Source organism: Melozone crissalis, unplaced genomic scaffold (genome assembly GCF_028551555.1).
Source record: "Melozone crissalis strain CALT ecotype California unplaced genomic scaffold, PUWL_Pcris_2 ptg000016l_1, whole genome shotgun sequence".
Taxonomy (NCBI): domain Eukaryota; kingdom Metazoa; phylum Chordata; class Aves; order Passeriformes; family Passerellidae; genus Melozone; species Melozone crissalis.
Genome location: NW_026535794.1, coordinates 16,757,845 through 16,775,262, shown reverse-complemented (window position 1 = coordinate 16,775,262; position 17,418 = coordinate 16,757,845). Strand labels below are relative to the sequence as shown.

The 17,418-nt window shown below is 35.9% G+C and overlaps 1 protein-coding gene across 1 annotated transcript in view; it reads right to left on the bottom strand.

Moving 5' to 3' along the window:
• Nucleotides 1-17,418, bottom strand: part of ODAD2 (outer dynein arm docking complex subunit 2) — a 69,754-nt gene that overhangs the window by 12,312 nt on the left and 40,024 nt on the right. The window contains exons 12-13 of the mRNA XM_054273894.1: nt 12,068-12,256; nt 11,250-11,471 (exon numbers count right to left, since the gene is read on the bottom strand). Of these exons, the coding sequence (XP_054129869.1) occupies nt 11,250-11,471; nt 12,068-12,256 (411 nt within the window). The remainder of the gene's footprint in view (nt 1-11,249; nt 11,472-12,067; nt 12,257-17,418) is intronic.

Below are 17,418 nucleotides of genomic sequence, written 5' to 3'. Positions count from 1 at the left end.
TTGATTCCTGAGTTTTAAACAGTTATTTATCTTCTCTAGGACTCTGCCTTCTCATCACATCACATTTTAACTTCTTTAATAGTTGTTGGTGAAGAGTGCTGCTCAACGCTTTCTTAAAATCCAAGCATGGTTAATTCCACCTTTCCAAACAGCAACAGGATTATTGCACACCAATACAGTAATCAACTGATGGAAAGACAAAACTCTTTGAGAAGCAAAAGACTGATAAAATATTCTCGATATCATGAATATTCTGCAAATCCAGTGCCAAAGACAGACTTTTTTCAATATATACACACTCCCTTAGCCTATAATGCCTCTGGAGTCCAGCAATTATGTCTCCCTGGAATTCTGAGAAGGTGCTAATCCAGTCTAATGAATGTTGCATTTGTGCAGATTGCACAGATTTGACTTTAGGTGTTCTAAAGACCTTCTTGATATTTTAAACTTTTATCTATTTTCACAGAGCCCTAATTATGTATCTTATTCTGGTATTTGAAACTGTCACACCTGTGCAGCAGTACAGAAGCACATTTATGAGTTGCTGCTTTCTCAATCTGATGCAATGGAAAAGTTTTTTTATTTTTATCTATACCTTCAATACAAATGCAATGAGTAGAATAGAATCACCTCAAAGGCACCTTCTATGTAGCTTTACAGCTCTCCTAAATCCAAAGATAACATGTAATTTGCAGTGTATCAGACTCTTTCAGTAATTAAAAAGTGTTACTGGCCAATAATATTCTCTCACTTTAACATTACATTTTTTTCTTCAAAGCTTCCAGAGATGAAGAATTATCATAAACCATGGCATGGCAATAAATTCTGCACTGACCAGCAGCTGATAAATACAGCCAATAATTACCCTTAGAGATAAAAGCAAAATTAATTAAAATCAAATTTTCAATGAAATGAAATCATATGAAACTTAACTTATAGTCCAGGAGAAGATACATTTTAGCTTTCATATGCAATTGATTGTAAAATGAGCACAACTGCATCAGCAATTCATACCCAGTCCCTGCCCTCACTCAAGTCAGGACAGAATTCTCATCAGGATTGTGCTGCCTGGCAGCCTTGTCAGGTCTTCAGATTTGATGCCAAAGTACAGAACGCTGACCAGGAACATTAATACTAGAGTCCATCCCATAGTCCACACACTTCAAATGGGCTTTTCCTTAGCATCTTTCCCTTGAAAGGAGTATCAGTAAGTTGTGCCTTATCACTTAAAAGATACCAGAGAGTGTGCTTTGCAAGGGGGATATAAGAGAGATTACAATGAGTAAGGCTTGAAGCCAAACTGAACTGAGTGATTGATTCTACAGGAAGAACTTTTTTCTTGGTACTTTTTATGTTCAGATTCTTTGAATAGCTCCTTACATACAAGGAAACTATTTTTGATCAGCTGAATGTCAAAAATAATTACCTGGCATTCTGTCCTTACACATTAAACCCAGTATCTCTTAATTAAGAAAACTAATTTTATATCTGACAGTTCAGCAAAGATACTATTCCATAAACATAAAAATATTTTAATGCTCTTTTTTCTTATTATTGCCAAATTAGAAAGAAATGATTCATAGAGTCACAAGGATAAGACTGGTGCAGAGAGCTAAACAATTGCAAGAAGCTGCTCTGTGTATTTCTGTGGTTTGGAAATAGTGCCAAGTCAGAAGGAAAAGACATTCTCTGCATTTTCTAAAGCAAGATAAATACAGAAAAGAAATATAGATGAAAGATGGAACTGCTATCTGCAGATTCTGCCAGATTCCTTGGCTTTTTGGCACACCTATTGAAGCTGGCAGACTTAGCCAGTAGAAATCTTTTCCATTAAAAGGAGCAGCATATATTTTGATTTAACATACTTTGTTTGTGCATTTTTAAGCTTCAAAAATGTCTATTTAAATTTTTTTTAATGATTCCTTCTGCACAGTTGGCTGCAATTGCCCTTATTTGAAATGGCTCATTTATCACTAAAAGAGCTGCAGGGCACAGCTACTGTTAAACAGCTCCAACAAATGTACAGCTTAGTGGGACAAGCTTCTTTTTATAAGACTAAAAGATGTTTAAAATGTGCCAAGAGGAGCTTTATGCCAGCCTCTAGGTTTGTTATCCAAATGTTACAAAATTAGAGATCTCCTGAAGCACAGAGTTTGGGAAAAAATAAGCTGATCTCCCTTAGGCTGCTGTTTTTTCCCATCCACAATCAGCCAGATTTTAACAGAACACTTGCTACATATCATAAACTTCAGTAATGTGAAATTTTGAAAAAGTAATCTAAAGTCTGAGGCTTAATCTATACTAAAGCCAAACTTCATTACCTTTGTCAATGGTGCAAAAGCAAAATGTTTTACCTAAAAGTACCCTTACTTTATGAATGGTGACATTTTGCTTATTATGAAGGTAGAACAGCTACTGGCTCCTGCTTGCTGGAGCTGAAACTGTAAGCAAAATGTTTAAAGCAACCTGGCAGTTGCCAACGCAATGGAAACTGGTGTAACACTGTCACTTTACATTAATCCTTCTGAAATGGAATAAAACATGATAGCATGTGACTTAGTTTATGGAATCTCTTATATCCAAAATTTAAGTATGATGTGATCAATACATTTGTTGGCAAAGGGATTTAGCATATTTTTGGTAGACAACAGACATGCAGAAGTTTTGGAATCTAGTGCCCTCTTTCTTGATGTCCAAGAACTGTAACAACTGCTATAAAAAGCAACAGGCATCAGCTTGGAGCATGTGCCAGATGCGCCGTATCTCCAGCCTGAACTGTGGAGCCTGAGCAGAGCAAACCACTGCAGTTACAAAGGGGGATTTTCTAAAGGAAAAATTACAACACAAATATGTAAATTGAAAACACATACTACTATACCCCAATAGTACTATTGCACAGATATCACATGAAATATTTTAGATTGATTTATGAAGATATATTAAACCTTGCTTTATAATGTAGAACTCCATATTGTGTATTTAATGTTTTCACCAAAGGCCCCCACAAGAAAACAAGCAAACCTGTTGCCAAATTCTCCTAAAGAAGTGCATGCCAGTGCTTTTCCATTTCATTTTCTATTCTCCAAATAAATATAGTATGTGATAAAAGGTTGGTTTTAGAATGCTTTCAGTAGAAATTACTAGTAATTGTCTTCTATGTTTTGTAATTTACATCTATTTATTTCACAAAGATGGTCTTATGCAAGTCTTTGAACACAAAACAGTTAGCCAAAACTTCTTGTAGGGATTTATGACTTTAGCAAACGATGACCAGTTTTCTGGAAGCTCTGCACAATAAATTACAGAAGCTGTATTTTTTAACACAGTCATTATAAAAACCTTCCAAATATGAAATCTACATTTCACAATAACTTTCAGAAACAGTGGTTAAACAAATGGGTTTCATATCTTGGAATATTACAAGGGAATAGAAGAGTCTAACATTTCTGCCACTAAGAACTGAACTCAAAAAGCATAAATACCTCCTATTAACTGCACACAGGATTCAGAAGATAGATTATGGCTGTTTTGCCTTCTTTGCCAAAAATACCGAAAACCAACCTACCAACAAACCCAAGCTTAACACATCCATGCTCCCCCCACCTCCCCTCCAATGCATTTCTTGAAGCTGTACCCTGATGAAAAGACCAATTTAAAAAAAAATTAAAATGTATGATTATACAAATCAAGTCCCATTCTTAGGGCATGAGCGTCCTCTTTGCCCACTTCACTGTACCAAGCAGTTGAAATTTGCTTTTCAGCATTCCTGGTGATGTTGTTATAAGCTACCACAACTGATATTCCAGAAGGCATCCACTAGTATTTTGTAATACAAGAAAACAGAGCTCTTCCATGTTGGGCAAATAATAGCATAAACCAGACCACAGAGTAAGGCTAAAGATCAGTTCTATGCATGGGTAGGTTGGATAGAAACTTTTAACAATAAAAAACATCAGAACATGAATGAAACCTCTGATTGTCTGCATTTCAGGTATGTACCTTAATCATTAGGTTAATGGTTCTTCTAGCCCAAAAATAATTAGTTCTGTATGTACAATGGAACAAGAACAGGAGAAAATGAACTTTTTCATAGTGCAGCACAGAAATATATCTTTCAATTAATTTGGAAAATAAAAGCTGCTCAGAACAATGCAAAGCTAAACAGAGACTAATTTGCTTGGACTTCATGTAGCCTTCAGCACAGACACACAAATTCAAAAGCCTGACAACAGCACCAGTTATGGTTCCCATATGGTGTGAGTGCCTTAAAGTCTGGGTGACTGGCTACTCTCCAGTGGTTCTAGATTTTTACAAAAAGTTTACAGTCAGTATTTCTTATTTATATTTTACTTAAGATGACTGAGTTGCAGTTATGAATTAGCAGTTAAAAAAATGTATCCTGGTTTGCTTAAACTATCAAATATGAACATATAAATATTTTACATATTTTTTATAGCAGTCCTATCTGTTTGTTCACCTCCACCTTATTGTGTGTTACATTTCAATTGAAAGTTTTCTGGAGTCATCTTCTCAAGCAGGTACACATCACTCCCCAGCAAAGTGAACCCCTTATCTGTAATCAGATGCCTTTAAGCATCATCACAGTACACAGAAAAAAATGCATAAATAAAAAAAATTGATAACTTTACTATTTGTTAGCTAATTATTTCACAATTCAAGCAGAAATTTAAAGTCAAAACATCAAGGGATCCTTGTATAAGATACTGGAAATCACCTCAGTGGGAAGATCTTAAATGTTTTAAAATATTTATGTACCATCTGCTTGGGTACCTGTAAAGGTAGAATTTCATTGGCAGGCAGAACAGGCATTTTTTAGCTTCACCCTTTACAGTCAAAGCCACTGGTATTCTTTTCACAGACCTTAATAAACTTATGTCTCTATAATTCAAAAGTATTTACCACTTTCTCAGTCAGTAAACTCCTTCAGTTTCCTAATGAATCTTACTTCTGCCAAAGCTGCAGTCCTCTACTGTGGAAAGGCAGTATTTTGTTTTAGAGGCATTACAAGAAGGGTGACTGTGTTTGTCTCTGAATATCTTCCTTTCTAAAACAATAAAAAGCTTGAACACATTTTGTGACTGCTTTTGAATTGTGAATTATTCTTTCAAAAATGAGACCTAAGTATTTTCACATTTATAAAGTATTTTGACAAAAATTAAATCTGATTTAATCATCTGAAAAAAAAATCACCTTATGTCACAATGTCTAAATTCACTGGTGATTTTTTACTCCTGTGCATGAAGGCCAACCTTATAAGCATGCAAAGGTTTAACCTGCAGATCCATTTCCAGAAAGACACGAAAATCAAAGTAGAAAACTGGCCAAACACAAACTTTGAGGGCAATACTGTGGCCAAAGGGAATAATGAAAATCTCTGATGTTCAAACAGAGCTTACATAGAAACAGGGAAGTTATTTTACCTGATTTAAGTATTCATACAGATATTACTGGAATACTGAATTTTGCCCTGAAGCATGTTGCAATTCAGTTCAAAAAGGAAGTTCAAAAATAAAAAATTCAGAACTGACACACAAACATAGTTAAAGAATTAAAAAGACAGAATTTCCCTCAGCGATTACACTTGCCTAGCTAATTAAAAATATGACAATGAGACAAGAATTTAATTTTTTTCAATAAGAATGTATGTGAGAACAGAAGTTACGTAGGGCTTGTCAGTTTACTAACCAAAAGTATCATGCGTGTAATTGCATAAGATAAAGCTAGACAAACCTTAGGCTACAAATAAGGTGCAAATGTTTTTATGGGGAAGGTATTTAACTACTGGAACAAGTTATGATGTCTCTGGTGGATTTTCCATTGCTGGAATTTTTTAAGTAAAGAGTCAGTGTTTTTCTAAAAGATATACTCTATTCCAAACAGAAAAAAATGAAGCAATGTCTCTGGTTTGCATGAGCAAGGCTAGTGAGACTTGGTCATTAAAATGTTCCTTCCAGTATTATAATGTATGGACCTACAAGTATGTCACATGAGAATAGTGTCCAGTTTACCAGACTATAATCTTATTTGACCTTTTTAAATACTGGCATATTACCTCTCTTCCAGCCCTGCAACTTCCCCTGAACCACAAGCTTGCTGAAAATCAACATCCAGGAGGATATTAATTTAAATTCAGCTGTCTGAAAGCTAGCTGTTTAGTCTGAGCTAGTCACCTAGGTTCTTTCTACATTCAGCAGAGAAAATTAGGCACTTTCATGAGTCTACTTGCAGATATCTTGGGCATCTATTTTCAGCTAGGATAAGTCTGCAGGTGCCTCTCTCTTTCCATTGCCTACAGAAGGTGTCTTAGTTTAGACTACTTTAAGCTCCATACCTAAAAGTGGCCAAAATTAGATGAAAGGAATCCATCCTTAATACGCCAAAGATCTCTTTCAAAATCCTTGGATTCAAGTTAGTTAGATCCACTAATTTAAAACATCTGGCATTATTAGATCATACTCAATGCGTGCTTCAGTTATGGCTGGGCAGATTGAGTTTCATCACCATCACAGCATATAAATTCAACTCATCTGTATTCTTCTAGGAAAAGAAAAATTAGTATTTTTAACAGCTCTTTCTTATTGCACTATTATTCAGAATTCTGTCATTCCTATCTAATAATGAAATGAACTGTATGCTCATTTTTAAAAGTTCTCCACTGCCTTTGATGGGATTCACCCCATTAAACATAGATACCTACAGCATAGATGTGCAGCTCTAACCTTTGACTCTGCACTGTCATTACTGCCAAAGGAAACCAGAAAATATTGCCTGTAGAAACCAAGGTGCCTTATCTTTGCTAAATGTCCAAATTAAAAGAGATGAAACAGTAAAAAAACTATTCTTCTTCCTTGACTATTATAAGAATTGGGATGACTATTTCAGTTTGGCATGTGTACTGTGTAAACATATAAAGTTAAGATGAATTACTAATTTGATTAATTTTGTTCTTCCACAGCCTGACTTTGGCTGCTTATTTCTGTTGTTCTTACTTTTTTCATTGCTTTAATAATCTCCTCAGAGACTTCTCAGAGTCTCATTAGCATCATAATAAAAGACTGACCTCAACTCTGTAGATGATGAAGCCAATCAAACTTCCTAGGCCTTTTTTACACAGAAATCATCATCATCATCACCACCACCACCACCATCATCCACAAAACCAAATCCTTTATATCACTTACAAAGTCAGAAATTAACTTCTGCAATAGTAGAAATTAACTTCCATGAGAGATTATCTTTCACCTTGATTCATTTGTGAAAGAAGAATGGCCAGGAATAATCAGCAACATGTTTTTCATGTGTATATACTTGGAATTTTTTTAATACCTAAAGTCTTTTAGAAGGTATAGTATGAGCAGTTGCATGGATGCCTGTCCTATTACACCCCCATCCTCCCTAACTCACCTCAGAAACAATCTAAATCTACAGCTTGCCAACATCAGCAAGAAAAAGAGTGACTGTAGCACAGAGTAGCATTGTATTATCTTGACATAGTCTGTAGGAAAATTATTTAAATACTTTTTGCATCTTCTGATGACTTCTTCCTTTAAAACATGTTTACACTCATCTTTTCACTACTAAAGTAACTGCACTTCCTTAGTCTCCTATTTCTCCCCAGTCTTTTTATAATTTGTCTTACAAGGGCCTCCCTTGTAACAAACCTGTGCTCTTTAGCTCACAGTTAAACTCATTTTTCATGAACAAGCTTGATTGTTCTAAAGTTTCAGCAGCAGGCAAATATAGGTGGACATCATTGTTTCTCTGCAATAGCTTTAAGAGAAATATTCTGCTGTTTCCATGAATGGAAACAGTGGTGATGTCTTGGTGCTGCTTTCAGTTGCCTGTGAATTTTCCTATTCCTCTCCTCTCCTCTCCTCTCCTCTCCTCTCCCCTCCTCTCCTCTCCTCTAAGTATAAAGAATGTTGCCTGATATTCCTGCTTATCTCAGCTGTAAACTGCCAAACCCTCACTGGATTTCCCACATGTCATCTTCAAAAATGCAAAATACATGTTACTGCATCTTCGAAAATGCAAATCTATTTTCCAGCACAGCCATGAATTTTTACTTGAGAAAGAGGAAATATGTTCTGGTGTTTGGTAGAAAGAAAGCATTTGTTCATCGGTCACAGGTCATAACCATTGTTCCATTCCTGGTCATAAGAACATTGATTATGAAACTGAACATAAAAGAGTAACTTCATAAACTGCCTTTCTAAACTTCCTCCAAAATCCCTGTTTGTCTCCTTAGAATTTCACATGGCAGCTGACATACACCAGTGACTTTCCAAGATTTTTATCATTTAGACTCACTTCAAAAAATTGAATGTTTTTTGTATGCAGTTACAAATAGGTGAAAATATCCAACACTGGTTCTCTCTCACTAGTGTTTTGTCATTCGCAAATAATGTTTGAAGCAGTAGCAAAATGTGAAGTACAACACTCTGATTGGAATTATTTTCTGTTTATAATTTTATTACTGGTTTCCTGGACAAAAACATGTATATAAATATTGAATAGGGAATGGTCAGAAAGTATAATGCTTTGAGAAAGTCTCTTACCAACTGTTAAAGCACTCAGCAACTGTGTCATTCACACAGGCTAAATGTTTCCCTGAAGCATCACACATTCATTGTATGTGAACACAGCACATGAACATGTGCTGAAGAACACCTGGAATTAGGCAATCCAGTCACAACTACAGAGGCTTGAGACATTAATCCAACTGTGCATGATCACTGAAACACCAGATATCTGGTAAAAGATGAAAAAAAAATCAAATCCAAATAAGTTTCCCAGAAAAAATATGATTGGTCCTGGAATAACCGGTACATAACAACCTGTATATAAATACAAAGTATGCTTTCAGTCAACTACTCACTAGAGAAGCTAGAAGAATGGAAACACCCAGGCATTCTGTCATTACTGTGAAGCACTGAGCAGAGATATGCAAGGCTACAGACAGTGTGCTGTGGGTTCTCTGCTTGTTTTTTCTGCCTCTGTTGGGGTCAGGAGTGAAGGCACTCCAGATGATAGTCCATGTTCAGACTTAGGTGTTTATTGTTTCTTATCAATGCTACAGCCACATAGCCATGAGTTCTTCAGTCTTTCATTAGCAAGGCACAAAATGGCTATCTCTTGTTACAAGGTCTTTTAAGGCTAAACTATCCAATTTTGAAATGACATCCAGATTATTTTCCCTTTTAACCCAATAACTGATCTCTCGAAGCCTGCAAAGGGGACTTTTCTGCCCAATTACAAAATACCACCCAAACCTATGAAGAAGGAAGAAGAAAGTAAAGAAGAAGATCCCGTCTCCACCTTAAAACCTCCATCTTGCTTCATATTTATTACTATATTCTGAAGCCCCAAACTCTAAGTTTTCCACCCTGTGATATTACACACTTCTAACCAACTACACACCTGTAATCCCAGTGCTGTCAATCAATTTTGGAAGCCTTCTCCACAGCCTCAGGTCAAATGCAGAGCTCTGTAGTGAGTCTGCGCCTTTCAGCACAGAAAGGTTAAAATTCTCAGCATCCAGGGTTCCAACAGAGTGCTGCAACTACTGTCTTGCCCATGTTGTGCAGACCAACTGAGCAGGCCAGGAAAGACTCAGCCCTCTGACTCGTGCATTTCTGCAATTAAATCTCTACCCACTCTCCCTGCCATCTGGGAATGCCTATCCAGCCTTTCTGAAACTCCAGCTATTGGTTCTTGATGGCAATTCCAATAGTGCCAGCAAGGGAGTCAAGCTCTTAAGTGTTGGTGGATTGGTCATCTGTGCCCTGAGCTGCCATGGTGCATGTGTTGATTTGCTCCATGATCTGCTCAGCTCTGGCAATACAGAACAAAAGCACTCGGACGAGCACATCTGGAGAATACAGAATATTGTGAATAATAAAAAACATTAAAAATTTGTTATATTTTTCTGTGCATCCCTATTTATCTGGAAGTACAAATTAATGCTTTTTATTTAAAGTGTTTATTAACACTTTAACTAGGACTGAAAAATAAAGGTGAACCTAGAGTGAGGTGGAATTACTCTAAAAGTGCATCATCAGAATCAGTGTGCTGCAACTTATGAACCCTGAAATCTCCATAATAAATTGAAAGAAAACAGATGACAGGAGCTCAGAAAATGGATTGTGCCAGTTAAACAGAGCAAGAAGCAAGATTTAAAAGTCAACAAATGCTAATGCTGCAGTACAGCATATATTCCTCTGTGCTGTATAGCCAATATATGTGACTGTGATAGCAAGGTGTTACTCTCCAGTGCTGAAAGGGTAGCTTAGATTTGAGTAAGTTCAAGTATTGGACCTTAAACTGAATATTTAAGTATTTTTGACCAGTGGATCCTTTAAGGCCAACAGTGCACAGATAAACACACAATAATTCAGCACCATTAACTGTGCCAGAACTGAAACTGCTCACAATGAAGTACATGATCATAAATGCAGGCATAAATCAACATTAATAATAACACTACATTATAAGTCAACTCTTACTGCAAATACATTTACCTGAACATCAAGTAAAATGAAAGGTCTGCATACAGTGAATCTTTCAGGGAATTTATGAAAACTGAGAACTCCTAATGTCTCCATCTCTAAAGCCATAATGCTCATCTCTCCTGTGCCAAAGGAGTAACTCCTCTGACTTCAACTAGTGAGACAAAACTTTGCTAAAAATCTCTTTTTGAAAGAAAATTTTGTTCTAAAATCTTTGCAGAATGTGATTATGCTTAACTCCTAAAATAAGAATTTTATAAGTAAATTCCGAATTCACCAAAACAGCTCCAGGTAAACTAAGCCTTTGTATTATGGTATCTGAATTTGCCCTCAAATCCAGTTACACTCAATGTCTAAGTGTCATGCTGCCATGTTAGGCAACCACCCATTAAGATAACCCAACTTCTTTAGCAAATGTCACTTGAGAATGACAAAATGCTGATGTCATGCCACCACCAGCCTAGGTCAGAGTTGAGTACTCTAAAGGTGAATGTCCACATCATACTTCCATTCTCAAAACCCACCTAGCTGTAGTATTTTTGACACTAAAATCCTGCTTCCTAATTCACTAATTAGCCAAACATTTTTAGGATAAAGTTTAGAAAATTTGAGGTACACAGCAGTATTCAAGAATTATTTCAAATTAAAGATCTCTTTTTTTTGACCATGCCAAACCTCCTCAACAGTTTGAGCCCAAGTAAGAAAAAGCTTCCACCTCACCTTAACCACTCCATTTTCATGCAGGGTGACACAGTTGTTGGGATCCTCTGAAAGCTGATATAAAGCTTGAGCTGTAGCTCTATGAACTAATGGATCCTTTGACTTCAAGTAACGTGCTAAAGGAGCCACAGCCTTGGCCTCTCCAAAGGCAACTCTGTTGCTGCCCCACATGCAACAGTGGGCAATGGCCTCTGATAAGTGACGTCTTAACTTGTTATTGTTCTAAAGAAGGTAAAAACATAACGAATTAAAGTCAACACACAACAAAAAATTCATTGGAAAGCAAAATTGTATTCCCACACATCTTTAGGGCATCCCAATTTAATTGCAGTACAATTAAAACTGGAGAGAGCTGTAAGGCATAGAGCTATTAAAGTCCCTTAATATTCTTTTTATAGCAAGTGCTATGAATTTTTATATTATTTCAAATGTACTTTTAGACTGACTAGAAATTAGATAAGATAGCAATAAAATGTAAAATATAGCCCCATCAGTGAGATTCTTCTGCATGTTCGGATTAATTGTTTTCTCAACCCTTTGTGCTGTTCTCATATAGCAGATGATAGCAGCTGCACCACTCCAAAGCAATATTCTGCCACAGTAACTATTAAAATGAAGCTCATCTTTCAAACCAATTTTAGTAGCAGACACAGACTCTTTTGATGTCCAATATATGTCCCACAGAGGAATGATGCTACAGCTCTTCCTTGTAACTGCTGCAAAATCTACAGCTCTTGTCATAACCCTTCAGTTAGGCATAATGCAGTCTGAAGTAAGAAATTCCAACACTTTTGATGATATCTTTAAATGTTACTTACTGTGTTTGCTAGCTTGGACAACAGAGGGACAACTCCATGATCTGTCATAACAGCTAAGTTTTCTTCATCTTTAGCTATATTTGCAATGGCTGCACATATACTTGTTAAAACTTCTTTATCCTTTGATTTCAGCAAATTGACTATCAGTTCCAAGCCGCCAACAAATGATCGAACCATTTCCCCAGAATCCTAAATGAGAATCAAAAGAAACACAGTTTTAAAATATTCAATCAGTATTTATATGCAAATGTTTAAAAAAGAGATTGGCATGACATATTTATTCAAAACTGCAGCTATTGCTGCGTTGCCTTCACCAAGAAATATGGCTATTTGGAACTTGGAGCTCTTTTGATTGACATATGAGAGTTAGACTATTTTAAATACCACCATACAGGCAGAAATTCAACGCCTAAATAAAAGTATTTATCATTTTTCATACCTCAGGGTATAAAAATCTCCAGCTGTCACTTTAGAAGGGTGCAAGTCTCACTTATCAGTAGTATCAAAGTGGCCAGATGGGTGCCTTGCACACCTCAGGGCATCTAACACAGCAACAGACACTTTAGGCTCTCAAAGTGTCTCCTGTTTCCTACATTTAGTCTGACAGCTAAGACAAAGGAATGACAATATTATTTTCTTGTATCAATGTCAATGAGTATTCAGGAATATTTAAGAGGGAAAGTTACACAAGTCATGACAGCAACTGTGGGAAAACCATGGTGTACCTCAGAGTATGAAAGATCAATGTAAAATGTGAATAAAGGACACAAAAACTACCCTGGAAAAATGTCTATGTTTACCCATAAAAATGAAATAGAAACAGTGTGCCTGGATCTTGAATACAGCGGGCAGATCTCATCCATTTTTCAAAAAGTTATCATAACGTTAAAAAAGGTTTAGAGAAAGACAACAAGAATAATCACTGGTAGGGAACTGTTCTGCAGTAGGAATGACTAACCAATCAGAACATTCAAGGTAATAAAAGCAAAAGAAGGAGCAGTGTGATATAGATATACAGAACCTTGAATAGAGTGGAAAGAGCACACCAGGATCTCTCTTCTAGAAGAAGTGGAATCATCAGATAAAATCAGTATGTGGCATGTTCAGAATCAAAGTTGCTTTTAAACAATGTACAGTTGAGAAGTTGTAAGTCCTTGAAACAGGATTGCAGTGGCTCTCAAAAAATTTACATGTTAGGCAAATTCAAAGAAAAAAAGAAAATCCATTAAGGGTTATTCAGTATGAAAGTATTCTCTCTGATTTAGAAATTTCCTGAGCACAGACTTCTTGAAGTGATGTTATGGTGGCACACCTGAAGGTGGCATTGCACAGTCTGGTGTCAAACTGTTACTACATTGGAACAAGAGTCAAGCGGTCAAACGGCTGGCAGTAACTTCATAGGATAAATTTCAACTTGTGCTCCTCGGTGGTGATAAATGTGCAGGGATAGAAAGAAAAGTCTGTAAGTGGAATTGCTTTGATTTGCTTCTTTCAACAGTCCACTAAAAGAATTTTGAATAAAAACTACTAGACACTCTCCTGAAAGCCTTTGGACTTCATGTAAGTGCAAACATGGATTATATGAAGTTTCTTAGGGCTAGGGAGTGACCCTGAAGACTAAGCATGGTTTTGATTATATTTATTTCTTTGGGGGGCTGATTTATGAACAGAGTAGGGTCCAACTGTATTGTGTCAGCTTTGGTGAGCAAATCCATCAAATCATGGACTTGGTAAATGAAAATTTCATAAGATGCTGCAGTTTCATCTTTTTTTAGTTCTGGGACTAAATGTCAAACAGAACTCTTAGCTGTGATGTTTCCTTCTCACAGAAAGCAAAAGCAGTGGGCAGGCCCATTGGGAACGAAACATTTTTTGCCAGAGGCAGAACAAATCTTGAGACTGGAAGGGAGAGCTTAAAGCCAAACTGTGTAAGGGTAGAAAACAGAAACCACAGCATGTGGAAAAAGGGCAACATCCAAAAGTAAACTTCGTGCAAAAGTCCTAAAAACCCCCAAAACAAACACATAACAGAGGTCCTTATAGAATTCAAAATAGAATGTAAATTCAAAAGAAGGACAATATAGGTTTGTGGCGCAGAACAGCAGCTGAGAAAGAGAAGGAGGGGCAATGCTCTGCCATTTTATTACCATGTGAGCTGCATGTAGAGGCAGGTGGGCTTACAGAGGGTTTCCCATGGATACACCAGCATCAATGTTCCTCTATAATTGCTAGTGTATGCATATCACAATGTAATGCATCTACAGACAATCACCTGAATTAAAACAGTTTGTCCATATCAGTTTTCATGTTTGTCTTGAAATTTTAAAATCCAATCCAAGGCGGTATGTAAAGGCTAGAAGTTCAATTACCAGACATGGGAGAAGAAAAGGAAATGAAACATTTTATATTTACTTCCAAACTTTGAAGGTCACTACAGCATTACCTTGTGTATAAATATTGCCTCACCAAATGAGAAAGGCTTCTGTTCAACAGGTAAATGCTACAGTACAAGGTCTAAGATTTGAAAGGGCCCTGAACACAATTGTGTTTTTCTGCATGGTTCAGATACCTCCATAGTCCTGCTGTTGAAAGATATTCTATGAGGAGATAAATAGCCTTTATCTCATCTTAATGAATCAATACTAACATTTTATATTTTTCTACCTGTACATATTTTATTTCCAGGTGATTATAGCCCTATTTGTTGAATTTCTCTTCTGACAAGTTTATACTTTCCACATTTTGTACTGGAGCACATCCCACTAAAGTCATGGAATAACATATAAACAATTCAGCAGTAAGAAAAAGAAAAGAGTTTCAATAATCATCTGTGAAATCAAGTAAACACAAGGACAGAGCTTTCTACCAGTGATGAAAAGCAGAGGGAAACTGCAGAAACCACATGTCAGGGAAGTTTCCCAAATGTGATTGTGGGTGTAGTCTGGTGGTCTGTGCAAGACAAAGAGAAAAGCAAAACAGCAAGAAATTTGAAGAACAATGAATGGAAAGAAGGACCAAAAGGAGAGCTTTAAAATCCATTATGTTATGTACAAGATTTCTCTTTTTTGGAGAAACTTAAACAACAAAGACAATGTTTTTTGTATCGTTTAAGCAAAACCACACACTTGCTTTGTACAATATATTTCTAAACTGAAATATGTGTATTTATTTTATTCAATTGCCATACCTCAAAATTTCAAAAAGAATTTATATGTAGTTGCACCTGTAATGGCAGAGGCTACAACTGAATTCTTCTGAATCCATGTTCTTTGCATTAATGATCAGATATTGCTCATAGTGTAAAGCAACTTCTGTGATTTTAGTTTTCAAATGCTCTCAGGCATTTTCATCTACACTGCTTTTATTAATGTCAGAGAAAAAAGAATATATAATATGTCTTTGGAAATACTTCTTTACTGTTTCAATTGCAAAAAAATGCAATCTTTAAATTTCACCTTCTAAATTAATTAACAAACAACTTACTTTGTTGGACAACCTAAAGCGTTTGTAATTTCCAGCTATAGGTGTGTGTTTAGCTTTCATATTTATCTGTACTATGCTTTATCCATGTGTCCCACTTCCTTACCAACCGTAACAAAATCTTATTTATTGATTGTCCTAACAAGGCTATTCAGGTAGAATTAAGTGGGAAAAAAATGTTAAGAATAAAGCCTAAGAAGCTGTCTTCATAGATAAAGACATTGATAAAATCACTGACAATCAATACATCAGATAATTTTATTGCATATATCTGCCTGCACATGGTAACGATAAGCTGAATGTATCTGTTTTAACAATATTTCCTGAGTTGACCAAAGTAAGAGGTCAAACACAAAGACATCTAAAGAAGTCATAAAAATGTTAAAAAGAAACTGAAAGGTGGAAGAAGGTGTTGTATTAACAGGATATATCTTCATTTTATATCTTCATCATTAATATACTTTTTAATGCAACATTTAACCTGAGGTGACACATGAAAAAACATGGATTGTTAAATTATGTTTCAGGTGGCTAAAGAAGAAAGGAAGACATAACAGAATCTTTCATGACTTCATGTGACCACATCTTCTAAGTAGTGGAGAGTGAAGCTTTTATCCTCAGAAAGTATGAGAAATACTATTTTAAAATTGGATTCGAGAGGAGGAGTTTGCAATCTCAAGCAGTAAAAACACACCTATGTGGCATAGATGCTGAGGCAAGAAAAGTTACCTGCTGTGTTACTAAAAGCCTCATCCCCCTACTCTTACTACATACTTGTACCTTGCTGGCCAGCGTGACTATTAACAAGATTCAGTTAACATTCCCTTTTCACTTACTTCTGTACTGGCTTCAGCCAAGAGCAAAAATACTGTGACACAGATCACAGTATTTTGCAGGTTTTCTAATCAAGAGCAGAAACTATTATGGTATTTGCAGGACTTGATTTTTGTGGTACTTATACAAGAAGAACATTTGGGATTTTTGCATTTTTTCATTGTCATATTCTATGGTTTTCGTGTTTATTTTCAGTGAGTAAATAAAGTTCATCAGCCTTAAGTTGAGACATACAGGAATTGCATAAGAACTACTGGCTTCTTTCATAGCATAATTCCCTTCTTATTTCTTCCAAAGTGAAAACTGTTTTCTCTATTTGAAAGATTTAAAGCTAAACACGTTCTTACAAAAACACATTGTGTTTATCTTTAAAATATATTACACCTGAAATACAAAATTTCTCTGCTAAAGATATTTCACTGTCAGGACACCTTAAAAAGTTTAAGGAGTCAAAGCTAATTTGACAAATTGAATCACTTTTACCCAAATAAGTAAAGGTATGGCTGGGCAAACAAACTTTAGTTATCAAGAGTCACCTTTAAACTACATTTTCTTTTATGAAGGAAGCTTTTCCTTTTCTTTTGCTATTCCCAACTGAATAGCTTCTCATTCTAGTGCACAAACCAATTTAAAGTTCAAAATATAGAAATGGAAAGAAGTTTCTCTATTACAGCTGCTTAGTGAAAAAGGAAAAAAAAATTATACAAGGAAGTTTCTATTCATTGTTCTTATTAAATAACTCAATGGTAATATTGATCAAATTACTTTATATTTTAAGGCTAATTTTATTTCTGTCTATACAGTTGTGGAGGCTTCCACAGTTGCGGAAGAGATGAAGAAGATGAAACTACTTCTCTACATCTCAACTTTTTTTTCTGTGAGAAAATGCAATGTGTTGGGAAAACAACACCAGAGTTGCGTTGACATGGTTCCAATGCTACTCTATAGGCTGTAATAGTAGAATTCCTCTTCAGAATTTCTTCTCTCTCTTCAGGGATTTGATCATCGCACACTTGGGCAACTGTATTGCTCTTGGC